The sequence below is a fragment of the Sarcophilus harrisii genome, chromosome 4, assembly GCF_902635505.1.
Source record: "Sarcophilus harrisii chromosome 4, mSarHar1.11, whole genome shotgun sequence".
Classification (NCBI taxonomy): Eukaryota; Metazoa; Chordata; class Mammalia; order Dasyuromorphia; family Dasyuridae; genus Sarcophilus; species Sarcophilus harrisii.
The window spans coordinates 353,338,489-353,351,822 of NC_045429.1; the positions used below are offsets into that span (position 1 = coordinate 353,338,489).

Here is a 13,334-nt window from a genome sequence, read left to right on the forward strand (position 1 = left end):
ACAATAAGTATACATGACCAAAATGTTATTTTGCTGTACAAAAAGAATCAGACTCTGAAATATTGTACAATTAGCTTGTGAAGGAAATCAAAAATGCATGTGTGCATAAATATATGGATTGGGAAATCAATGTAATGGTTTTTAGTCATCTCCCAGAGTTCTTGATGACCAGTAGATGTTAAATATATTAAAATATAAATTAGATACACAATAAGTATACATGACCAAAATGTTATTTTGCTGTACAAAAAGAATCAGACTCTGAAATATTGTACAATTAGCTTGTGAAGGAAATCAAAAATGCATGTGTGCATAAATATATGGATTGGGAAATCAATGTAATGGTTTTTAGTCATCTCCCAGAGTTCTTTTTCTGGGCATAGCTAGTTCAGTTCATTACTGCTCCATTAGAAATGATTTGGTTGATCTCGTTGCTGAGGATGGCCTGATCCATCAGAACTGTGCACCTCCTTTTTAATTTGGTCTGTTTTGCTTTCTAAATAGTTTTTTTCCTTCAGTGAATTTTTCTACTTTTTTATTTAGCTTATTCTATTTTTTTTCCAAGGATTTTTGTGTTTCTTTTACCATTAGGCCATAAATTGTCTTAAATTGGAAAAATGTCTCTTGATTGTTGACTCTGCCTTTCTAGAATTTGATATGAGGCATTTTTTAAAGTTATTCAACTTAAAAGTTCTTTGGAGAATATTGGGAGAGTGTAGCTGGGTCTTATACTGCTTTGGAATCAGCAGTTTAGAAGTGCTTTAGATCTCTGTGGGGAAAGAAAATAGAGATGATCTACACGCATAAATAATATTTCAGAAGGTGTTTTTAGTGTTGAAAAATAATCTACTTTTTTGTAGTGTTAAAAAAAAGTTGAAAATACAATTTTTCATTGTGTATGAATGTGTATAAATCATTATTAATAATTTAGTTAACACCCATTTCATAATTTTAAAGAATGTTAGAATTAACAATTCTGTACACTCTATTGATAAATTCTTCCATGTGAGATTTCTAGTGACTCCTTCCAATTTAGGTGTTTTAGAGCCAATTACGGAATTTCTGTTTTATTCAATTGGTTAACTAGCATTTCTTTATATTTATTAACAGCTTACTATATTCCAGGACTACATAAACTTTCTCCACTTCTGATATTTTTTTCATCCAAGAAATTTTTACGTGATCCTGGATATATAGGTATATAAAAATCAAACATTTAGTGATAATAAAGCATAATTTTGCAACCCCCTCCATTCAGTTATGAGACTCCACATGGAGTTGCAAACCAGAATTTAAGCTGGGCTTCTTAAACTAGCAGGTACTGTGTTAAGTATTTGTATAAACAAAGGGATGCAAAAATAAATCCCTGTTCTCAAGAACCTCCCAGGATAATGGAGGAGACCAAAAAAAATTATGTTCAGAACTGTGTGTGTGTGTATGTGTGTGTGTGTGTTAAGGAAGATTTGGAAAAACTTCTTTCTGAAGGCAGGGACTTTATGTGAAATTTGAAGGAAATCAGGAGGCATAGGTGAGGAGGAATTGGATTCCAATCATGGGGAACAGAAATTTTCGGTAGAAAAGTAGTCTGAAGTTTACTAGATTGGAGGTTCAGAGAATAAATGTTGAAGATGGCAGAATGGCAGGCAGCAGTATGGAGAATTCTCTTTCTATAAAACTCCTCTAAACACTTCTAGAAAATGTACCAAATTCTGATAGGAATTAGAGTAAGTCTTGTGCCTCGCCTAGTTTGATATAGGGAGGCAGCAGGGAGGTCTGCAGGTAGTGAGGCTTATTGGTCCATATGCAATCCACATAAACTTTAGTAACCAAGAAAGGGTGGTGCACCAGGGCATCAGGAGGTCCCACACTTATACCACGGCATCAACACAACCATATCTGGGATACTGATGGGGAAAACTGCCAAGTGACAGCTTCTAGGTCACAGATCTAGGGTAGATCAGAGCATGATGATTTGGCCAGTTAGGGAGGCCCTGAATAGAGTACCTAGAAAGGAGAAAATTCATAAACCAGCCACTAACATTGTGGCTCATATCCCAGATATAGAGCTGGTTCTCATTTCTAACATCTACTTCTGCCTGCAGAAGAAGAACCAGAGCAGGAATTCCAGATCAATTCTACATTTTTGTAGCAATAGAGCTTTTCATCTCGCTTTTAGGGGCTATTTAGCAGCATTCTATGGTTATTACACAATAATCAAATACCTCAAGAAAGCTGGGATCCAACCAACTTAGACCAACTCTCCAGAAGTACACAGAGTCCAATCCTAATAGTAAGTTTAAAGGTAGTCAGTAAATAAACATTCATTAAGTATTTATTATGTGTTAGGCACTTTGTAAAAGTCCCTACCCTTAATGTACTTGTGATCTAATGAGGGAGATGAGCAAAAAAAAAATGTGTGTAAGCAAACTATAAGTAGGAAATAATTAAAAGAAGAAAGGTGCTAGAATTAAGGGGGATTGGGAAAAGCTTCCTGTAGAAGATGAAATTTTAGTTGGGACTTGCAGTTCAGGTGGCAGAGATGAGCGAGAACTTTCCAGGTATAGGATATAGTTAGGGAAAATGACTGAAGTTCAAAGAAACTGTACCTTGTTTGTTGAACAGCCAGGATCCCAGTGTTTCTGGATTCAAGAATATGTGGGTGAGAATTAAAGTGGAAAACTGGAAACGGATGAGAGGAGATTATGTTCTGAAGGGCTTTGAATGCCAAACAGTGTATTTTGTATTTGTTTCTGGAGTTAATAGGTAGCCAGTGTAATTTATTAAGTAGAGTTTATTGAGTATTGCAAGGGCAATATTGTTGGTGTTCAAGGAGGATCCCCAAAATGTTGGAATTCCAGACAGGTGTTAACAATGTGTCTCAAAAGAATTTGTAAGCTTGGACTCATCTCCAAGTCAAAGGGCAAGATTTATTATGATTGTAATGCCAATTATAGTGGGCTAAATTACAAAATAATTAGCAAAGAAACAGGTGCAAGAAAATAAATGTATGGAGAAAAGTGAGAGGGATTAGGTGCTTCACGTCACATATATGCTAATTTTATGGCTTAGATGGAGAGTTGGGTGTTCTGCTTCTGATTTTGTGTCCTGGTGCAGTACCATAATTCTCTGGACAGAGCTCACCAGGGAGCCTTCTGGTGGTGTGTTTTTAGGCCTGAAACCCCACTAGATCAAGTGACAGACACCCATTTTTGTTCTGTGCCTGCATTAATTTCAAGCACTTCATTTTAGTTGCTCATTAGTCTCAGAAATTCTGTTGTCATTGACCAACGGTCCTGCTAACTGATAGAGTGATATTTGTGGCCTTAGCGTCCCAGTCATATAGAGTAAACTGGAGTAGGATAGCTGAGGGGAAGAAATATATCATTTCTAATGATATTATTATATCACTACATTGCTACATCCTGTCTAAGGGCTGCACTGCCTCACTGTTGTTGGCTTGCATTTTAGGAAAATTACTTTGACAGCTGAATACAGGATAGATGGGAAGTAGGGAGAGACCCGAAATAGATAGACCTAGCAGGCTGTTAGAATAATCTAAGCATGAGGTGATCAAGTCCTGTACCAGGGTGGTAACATTATCAAAGCCCAATAGGAGGCTTATTTTAGAGAAGTTGCACGGGTGAAATCAGCACGCCTTGGCAGCAGATTCAATGTGAGGAATTGAGGATGAAATCTATGTTTTGTGCCCAAGAGACCAGGAGAATGGTGTTGCCCATGTCAGTAGTAGGGAAATTAGGGTGAACATAAAAGTGTGAGAGAGGATTTAAGGAGAACGATAATTAGCTCATTTTGAACATGTTTCTTCTAAGATGACTACTGGATACCCAAATTGAGATGTCTGAATGGCAGTTGGCAATGTGAGGTTGGAAGTTAACGGAAATCAGAGCATAAGCGTAGAAGTGTCCTTTGTTTTCAAAGAGGAGGACTATGACACTAGGAAGATGGTGCTATGACATGCAAGTAAAATAGATTTAAATGAGGAAGAACTGCAAAATCACCAGACTCACTTTCTTCTCTAGTGACAAGATAAGAGATCAAGATAACTAGAGATGGCCCTAGCTGCAATGGGAGATCTTGACCTTTTAAAGCCAAGGCCTTCAACAGGTCTCAGTTTGACTTAGGCAGTGCCCAGTCAATGATTAAGACTAGGTAAGAAATGAGGCAGAGAATGGCCTCTCTTATCTAGTTTAAAAAAAAAAAAATCTGGTATTGGAAGACTCATAAGATTTCTGGCCAAAATAGAAACAGTTACTATTTAAATTCACTTTGAGCTGATGTGGACCCAAAGTATGACCAAATGGGGCACTGCCTGGGACCTATTGCTGATCATCTTTGAGATCCCAAATGATTTGGTTTTAAAGCTTAGTCTTAGCTAGTTAAACCTGTAAATGTCTTGAGATGTTTCTATGTTCAAAATTTATGTTCCTCTGAGCAGAGCACTTGTAGATTAGGGTATGATACCTTACATGGACAGAGGGTAGGGAAAGGAAAGTAGAAAGGAAACAGATGATTCTTGGGGGATCATCCAGTTAAGTAGTATGGAAGGAAAAGTAAAAAGAGCTCAAGAAAGAATCCTATCCTGTGACCCCTATGGTTAGAGCATATTGACTTGGGGGATCCAGCAAAGGAATAGTCAACTAGGTTAGAGAACCAGAAGAAAGTAGTGTCCTAAAAACCTAAAGAGAAGAGAGCATCCAGCAGTAGAGGTTGATCAAAATAAGTGATAAAGTGGGCATGATTGGGGGTGGAGCTTCTTTGATGTAGGAGATGTGATAGAATGGGATCACTTATGCAAATAGAAGTAGGCTGTGTTATAAAATAAGACTACTTCTTCATGTGAGACCAGAGTGAAGAAGGAAAAGGTGAGTGACACAAGATAAGGAATAAGAGAGAGAAAGAAGCTGTCAGTAATGGCTTCGAATTTTTTTTTTTTGTAAAACTTGGGCTAAGATTATTATCTGAGAGAGTGAGGGTAGTGGAATCAAAAGATTTGGAAGAACCTCTATGGATATTGGAATTAGAAAGATTGTTTTGTGCCATTGAGTGCCTAGTTGAGATTGTGTAACATAAATTTGTAGTCATTACAGTTAATAATAGTTGTAATTTTTTTTTTCCGGGAAGTAGTGGAATGAGCAAACCAAAAATAATGCCCCTCAGGCAAATTGTAAAAGGCTTTAAGTGCCAAACTGAGGGGTTGGCAATTTATCTTAGAGATACTTAGGAGCTTCAGAAGGTTCTTTCCTATGGGATTGATATGGTCAGATCTGTGTTTTAGGAATATCAATGTGGAAGCTATCTGGAGGATCTATAGGACAGGCTATGACAAGGAGAGAGAAGTTAGGAGGAAGATCTTTGTAATAGTCCAAGCTAGCTGAAATTGAATCTTCATCTTTGTTGGTAGCCTTGTGAGTGGAGTGAAAGTTATGAATTAAAGGATATTGTGAAAGTAGGAATTTATAAGATCTCATTATCATTTGGATATAAGAGAGATGACTTAGAGTGAAAAGTTGGGGATGACTCCTAGATTTAAAATCTGGGTACATGGAAGAATAGTTGTGCCCTTCACAGAAATAGTTAGGAGAAGGGAAGGGGTTGGTGTAGATACAGAGGAAAGACATATTTCCAATAACTCTGTCCTTAGAACCCTGAAGAATAAGCCACACAATACCTTTTAGATAATATTTGTCCAACTTTTGACATACTTATTTTCCTTGAGCAGTTTGTCATTTAAGAGATAGAAAGTACGTCTATCTTATTAATATGTTAAATCGACAGTTATCAAAGTAGTCTAGCTTCACCATCTCATGTACTTAAAATAAAAAACTTCAGCTGCCTAGTCAATCACTTAATTTCGGACTGGTCATTTATTCTTTAAGCTTCAGTTTCCTTATGTGTAAAATGAAATTAAGTATATAAGCATTTATTATCTACCTATTTCCGTGCCAGACACTGTGCTGAGCCTTAGGGATACAAAGACAAATATTGCCACTTCCTTCAAGAAGCTCATAATTTGTTGATAGTGTCAGAGGGCAGGTGGTGGTAGGGACATGCAAGCATCTATGTACGATATATATACACCAGATACATTGGAGATGATCTCAGGAAGAAAGTTCTTAGCACTAAGGAATATCAGAAATGGCTTCATGCAGAAGATTGGATTTTAACTAACACTTGAATAAAGTCTAGGCGGCAGAGGGAAAGAATTTCAGGCCTGAAGGAGAGCCAGCAAGGTGAATGAAGACATTTGGTCCCATTATCTTTTAGTAGTTCTCAATTCCTTGATCTTCGATTTTTATCTAACAATAATTATATCGAAAAAATTGAAAGTTTCTTGACGGACTATATTTTTATATTTGTTTCCCCAGTGCTTTAGCATAGTGCCTGACATATATTAGTTTTTGAATGTGTGTATTGCAAATACCTATAATTTTTAAACATTTGCACTATATTTAAGCAGTTCATCAGGTTTAATAAGACTTGCATTGTCAGTAAAAATCTGTCAACTTGAACTCCAGCAATAATTTGAGTGACTACTATATGTCAGGGAGCACGCTGTATATTTAGGGAAAATAAAAGTCAATATATGACACTTTCTATTCTTATTGAGTCTGGTAGGTGGATAAGGATAACATACATTAATAACTTTTTCACTATTTAAGTTAATTATATGGTCAAAGGAAACTAATGTGTAAATAGCAAAAGTTGTTTTTAGAATGGAAAAAAAATTTAAATGAATTTTTTAGTAGTTTAGGTACTCCAGTGTTGTGGATCTCAACTTTTTTTACTTTTGTCAATGACATTATGTGCTAAATAGGTTGTTACTGGACAAATAAGAAATCTGTTCATCATGTATCATGGTTTTTTTACATTAAAAATATGCCCACAGTACTAGTATATGAATAAGCTTTTGGAATACAACTTATTAGTAAGTTGAGAACTTACTCTAATTGCTATTTAGGTAAAATTCTTTTATTCCTTTATATCTTATAAAGTATGGTTTCCTTTTTGACTCTTTACTCTTAGCTACTAGCACAACATTGTATATTGTAGTTGTTTAATAATGCATATATGATTGATTGAATATGCACAGTTCAGTTTAATTCTAGAAATATTGTAAAGAACCTATTCTGCATGGAGAGACAATTCATAGAAGACACTGTCTCAGCCCTCATGGAACTTGGGTAAGAGAATATGGAAAAAAGACAAATAATCACAGTATTAAAAAGTTTATGAAGAATTATGAAAGGTGAAAAACAAAAAGCTACATGAAACCACTAACAACTTGAAAAATCAAATCTTTGTAGGAAAGGGAGCATTTCACTTCATTTTTAAAAAGACCTTTCAAGATAGGTAGGAAGTAAGTGAATTGGGGAGGAGAGAAGAAAATATTCTAAAATATGGAATATGATAAAATCATTTTACTGTTGCTTATTATATTATTTCTAGCAAGTGACCATGGGTGGTAGGTTGATAATTTTGGGCTGATTCCTGGCTTAACTTGTGGGTGGACTGAAATACAAATTTCTTCAGGATAGGCAAGTTTGGCTAGGATTTAGAATACTTTCTTAGAATTTGTGTGAGATAAGGCTCCATATAATACTGGTAGAACTGGTAGAATCACTCCATATAATAGTGAACCTTTCCTATCAGACAAAGTTATTTAAACTTAGGCAATAATCACTAAATATTTTTAAGTAAGTAGAAAAATATTATGATCATATTTTTGGTAGGGGAATGTTACTGTGGGTGGTGTGAATGATAAATTAGTATATAGAGAGAATAGAGATGGGAAGACATATTAGGGGATTGGTTCTGTAATCCAGACAATTAATAATGAGAATTCTCAATACACTGATTGTCTTGGAATAAAGAAAAGGATACAGCTTCATGATACTGTGGTTGTGAATGAATGGTATTTATTAATTTATTAAAGATGATAAAAGTCCAAATTTGTTTCCCATTCCTCTTTTTTATACTATTCATATACATTGTGCTCTCGCCAAAAGGTATCATTCCTTAAACACATACTTTTCAATTTCTTTATCCTCATGCTTTAGTTCATATTTCTCACTGTGCTGGGAATCCAAGTCCCTCCTTCCCTGTTTTCACACCTATTAAAATTTTTCAAGGTTTTTCTCAAAAGCCACTTCTTCCCAGAAGCCTTCCTTGATTCCACACGTTGATGAGCTTTCTTTGCATCTTACATACTGTTTTGTTTATATATCTTTATAGTTATAATAACTAATATTTAAATAGTACTTTATGGTTTGCAAAATGTTTTACTTTTGTTGCCCCATTTGATCTTCAAAATCCTCATGAGTTAGGTGTTGTTATTGTTTCCATTTGACAGATGTAGAAACTGAAGTTAATAGTGGCTAAAGTGACTTGCCCCAGGATTACATAGGTAGTATTTAAAGCAGAATTTAAATTCAGGTCTTTCTGACATATGTCCAGTACTCTGTCCTTTGCAATTTTTAATGTGCTGTAATGTACCTTAATTTAGAAGAATAAAATGTATATATTCTGTAGTTTACAATTTTTTCCTTTGGTCCATTTATTCTTATTCTTATTTCAGGGTGAAAAAGTCAACTATGAGAAGTTTAGAAACTGGCTGCTACAAAATAAAGATGCTTTCACTTTTTCCCGATGGCTGCTGTCTGGAGGTGTTTATGTTACTCTCACTGATGATAGTGATACCCCTACTTTCTACCAAACTCTGGCTGGAGTCACACATTGTAAGCAAATGTTATTTTTTATTTATTTATTTTTTCCCTGATCATTTCCTGCATTGCTAGCTGTATTACTGATACACATTTTACAGTTTTTAGAAACTGACCATTGGGTCTTAGTGATATTGATTTGGCTGGTTGCAATTTGATTTGTGTCTTTGGTCAGATTCTTGGCAGTCAAACATTGTTCTGAGAGAGTGATGGATTTCTTTTCTAATTCAACTTCAGGTCTATATAGTAGTGACATATTTTTGTTTATGTTTGGGTTCCTTGTTTTGAAATAAAAATAGTCACTTTGGTTTATCTCCTTTCTCCATTCATTACTACCACTCTCTTGGGGATGGACAGGCACATCTCTTGGTTTTCCTATGATAGATGGATTGGAAACACTTGCTTTCATTTTTTGATATATAGTAGATTCATGTTTTCCTATGCTTAATCAGAGTATGAGTGTGCACTGTTTGAATAAGTGGTGTTTGTGACTTAATGTAAATGTAGGATCTGCAAGTTTCGTCTAAGTTCTTTACAAACTTTTCTATATTAATGTCTCTAAACTCATTAAAAATGACATGAAATCTCAGGGGAAGTCTATCTGACTTTACAGATACATTAAGGATTGGCTGCAAGTACTTCTTTCCCTTTGGAATTTAATCTCTGGGTTTGGGAAAGACATTAATTTTTGGAGGTTTGCTTTTTAAATTGAAATTAAAATGAGTATTTCCTTTTTTTTTTTTTTTAACTAAATTTTACCCTAAATTCTAATAAACAAAAAGAAATAAACATAAAGAATATTGTTCCCAGTAAGGTATTTTTTAGGTGACATTTTCAAAATTATCAGTGAAATCTGTATCTTAATTATATCAAAGTCTGATTTCTCCTGAAGTTAAGAATGTGGTAGTGTTTTTAAGAATATAAGAATAATTTTAGGCTAGGATTTGGGACTCAGAAAAATTTAGTCTAAATACCAATCAGTCAGCAAGCATTTATTAAACCATTACTATGTGTTCAGGACTGAGGACACAAATGTTTGAGTTTTAAAGACAAAAATGACACTGATTCTAAGAAATGGAGTTCTATTTCAAGTATGAACAAAAGCATGGAAACAGAAGGGTGTGAAATAATAAGGTCCAAAATTAAGTTGAATTGATGAGATCAGAAGTCAGATTGAAAAGATTGAGAAAACGGTGAAAGGTTAGAAAGTAGAGACAAGAAAAGTTGATATCCTTTCCTTTCTTTTTTTTTTTCTTTTCCTTTCCCTTTTTCTTTTTTTTTTTTCTCTTTTTTTTTCTTTTCCTCTTTCTTTTTCTTTTCTAAAAGGAGTCTGGCCTTTTAAAAAAGCTGGAGAGATATACACACTGGTTTCTTGAATAGAAGGTGGATGGCAAGGCCTCTAGAATGTTTATAAAGGAGAGTGGAGACTTAGGTATGTTTATATGCAGCAAGGAAGGAACCATTGGGCAAAAGAAGTTTGAAGATTCAAGAGAGAAAGAGGGGTTAATTGATTTTGGAAACATTTGACTTGAAGAGATAGGAAGGAATGGTGTCAGTGGGTTCCATATAAAGTTTGGCTTTGACAAAGAAGAACCACCATTTCTTCATCAGAGAATGTAGTAAAGAAGGAAATAATGGGGGACAATGTTAAGAGATCATCAGATGCAGAGAAGAGAAGCAGGAGGAGGTCACAGGTGATGTCCTGTATTTTTGCAATAGAGCATCTAGAGAAGCATTAAAGCAATATGTATGTACTTAGATAAACATTATGTAAAAATAAGAGTAAATTAAGTTAAAAATAAATTAAAATGATTAAAAATAAAAATTGTTTAAGATTGGAGGAACTTTCATTATTTTTGCAGTACCTTGATTCAGAATTTAAAATTTTCATGCAAGTGTGAAGTGTAGAAGGTTGGTTATAAATTACTTAAGTTTTATAGAAGAGAGATGCAAGAAATTGTCTGTTTTGTATTAACTCTTATCTTTTTCTCACATAATACAGTAGTTGATATTCCTAATTGATTAGTTTTCACACATGCATTTTGTCTAGTGTTACCTCTTAATTTCACATATGAGCTTTACTAGACTTCATTTCTATTTTCTTAAGATATTTTCAGGTGGATCAACTAAGTTTTTTAATGTCACTTTTTAGGTCACTGGTCCGCAAATTCTGAGTTTCATGATCTAAACCCAAGGTTCATGTAATCAGCTGGCTAGAGGATAAAAAGGAAGGTCACATTACTACTGCTATTTGAATTCCAAGGTTTGGAGCTTGTCCAAACCCAGCCACATCTATCTTTATCCCCTGACTTGTCCCCATGTTTTTCTTTCCCTCTATCCTGTAAGTTTGCAACCTTCCCATTCTTGCCCTGTATTTTAGTCCCTCAGCATAGGGACTTGACTGCTACTAGCTTGTTTATCCACAAGAGCAGCTGTGCATCTTCCATTGGGAAAAGCTGTCCTTTTTTCCCTGCCATCTCCTGTACCAGCATATCTCCCTTGTGTCTTCCTATTCACCTTGTGGCTGAGGAAGGCATAAACAGTTCTTATATGACTTCTGCTTTGGGAAACTTTGTGCCTGAGGAGTTAGAACTCCAGCTCTCTCCTTTGAATTTTAGGTGGGACGGAGTGAATGGTGGATAATAAACAGGTATGGATTGGCTAAGATCCACATGGTAGATATTATTGTTACGTTTTCTTACTTCTGACCTGCCTCTCTTTCGAACTACTATTTTTGTCATCAGGATTGAACTTTGTGTCATCTTCACCTCTTCCCTTTTTCCCCCTCCATCTATGTATAGTCTGTGACACTACATCATCTCTCTCACACCTCTCCCCATCTTTCTATACATGTAACCACTATTCTACTGAAAAGTCTTGTTGATTCTGGTCTCTGATATATAGTAGTGCCCCCTAGGGATCTATTCCAGGTAGCTTGTTGACATTCCTGAAAGATCACTAGAGTCAGGAAGTCCTGAATTCAGATCCTGTCTCAGATGGGTTTACTAGCTGTATGAGCCTAGGCAAGCCACTTAACCTTTCTTTGTCTTGGTTTCTTCACTTACGAAATAGAGACAGTAATAGCAGCTGTTCACCTGGTATTGACATAGTGATATATTTGCAAAGTACTTTGCAAACCTTATTAAAGTGCTATATAAATGTTAGCTATTACTCTTCTTCTTGTTCTTCCTCCTTTTCTATTTATCCTCTACACAGCTCTTAAAATAATTTTTCTGAAGTATAACTCTGATCAAGTCATTGCCCTTATTGAGTACACTCCACTGGTTCCCTATTGACTTTAGTATCAAATATTATTTTACCTTTAATCTCTTCCTTTAAAGGTCTTATTTGGTATAAATTTTATCATGTACATAATTTTAATGTAATAGTACTTATATGTAAATGTACCATACATTGGGAAACAATTCTTCAGAGAAACACAAAAATTCATTTCTTCTAAGAATGGACAGCTTATTTTTATTTTGATCCAGACCTCGTCCCTTAAATTGTTAGTAAAATATATATTGCTGCTGCCCAGGGAAGCTGCTTTTTTATTAGATCTTGTTATTTAATTATTTACTTACCTATTTGTTAGTTTTGATCCTAACTTTATTTTCGAAATACTTGCAAACATAGTTTTCAACATTCACCCTTGCAAAACCTTGTGTTCCAAATATTTCTCCTTTCTCTTTTCACCCTCTCTTAGACAGAAAGTAATCCATTATATGTTAAGTATGTACAATTCTTCCATACATGGTTCAACATATATCATGCTGCACAAGAAAAATCGGATCAAAAAAGAAAAAAAATGAGAAAAGAAGCAAACAACAACAAAAATTGAAAATACAGTGTTGTGATCCACATTGAGTCCCCATGGTCCTCTTGCTCTCCATCATAAGTCTATTGGAATTGGCCTGAATTACTTATTATTGAAAAGATAGGCCTCATTATTTAAAAAAACAAAGACAAAAACAACCCCCCCAGAATTTTCTATTTACAAGATTACTTCTTGTAGAAATATCAGGATAAAGCTAGCATTTTAAAGACTGGTGATCAGGTTATTAGCACACCTATGCAGCTTGATTTTCAAGCTCACTTTGAAGCTATGATCATTCAGCAATAGACATTCTCCACAAATAAAGAAGGGTATAAATTTGATTAAATATAAAGAACGGTATTAGCTAATTTAGAAATAGAAAATATCTATTGTTAAGCATCAGTGACTCCATTTAAAGTTGTTTAATGAGCCAACGCATCTAAGAAGCATAAAAGAATAAGAATTTTTCATTTGTAAATAACATTTATGTTAGAGGACTGCTAGTTTTAATCACACCTCTATGTAGAATTATGAAATAAATTTTAAAGTCATAGTTAGTCATAGTTAGTTAAGCACACTGTCATTTTAAATAAAATTCTGTTTCTTTTCACATAAATCACATAGAATAGTAGTGTAGCCATTTAAGAACAAAGTTAGAATAATTTTGCTGATTTGATTTGCTATCATTTTGGGGTTTTTCATGACATTGTCTATGCTTCATTCTTGTGAATTCAGAACTTTAAGAACTGCTTTTAGTTTACCTTTCATTTTAATCA

General features: G+C 34.6%; 1 protein-coding gene across 5 annotated transcripts in view; it reads left to right on the top strand.

Moving 5' to 3' along the window:
- The window catches only part of USP32 (ubiquitin specific peptidase 32), a 250,126-nt gene that overhangs the window by 108,346 nt on the left and 128,446 nt on the right, over positions 1–13,334 (top strand). For all 5 annotated transcript variants that reach the window (XM_031966529.1, XM_031966532.1, XM_031966530.1 and 2 more), the window contains exon 5: positions 8,597–8,756. In XM_031966529.1, the coding sequence (XP_031822389.1) occupies positions 8,597–8,756 (160 nt within the window). The remainder of the gene's footprint in view (positions 1–8,596; positions 8,757–13,334) is intronic.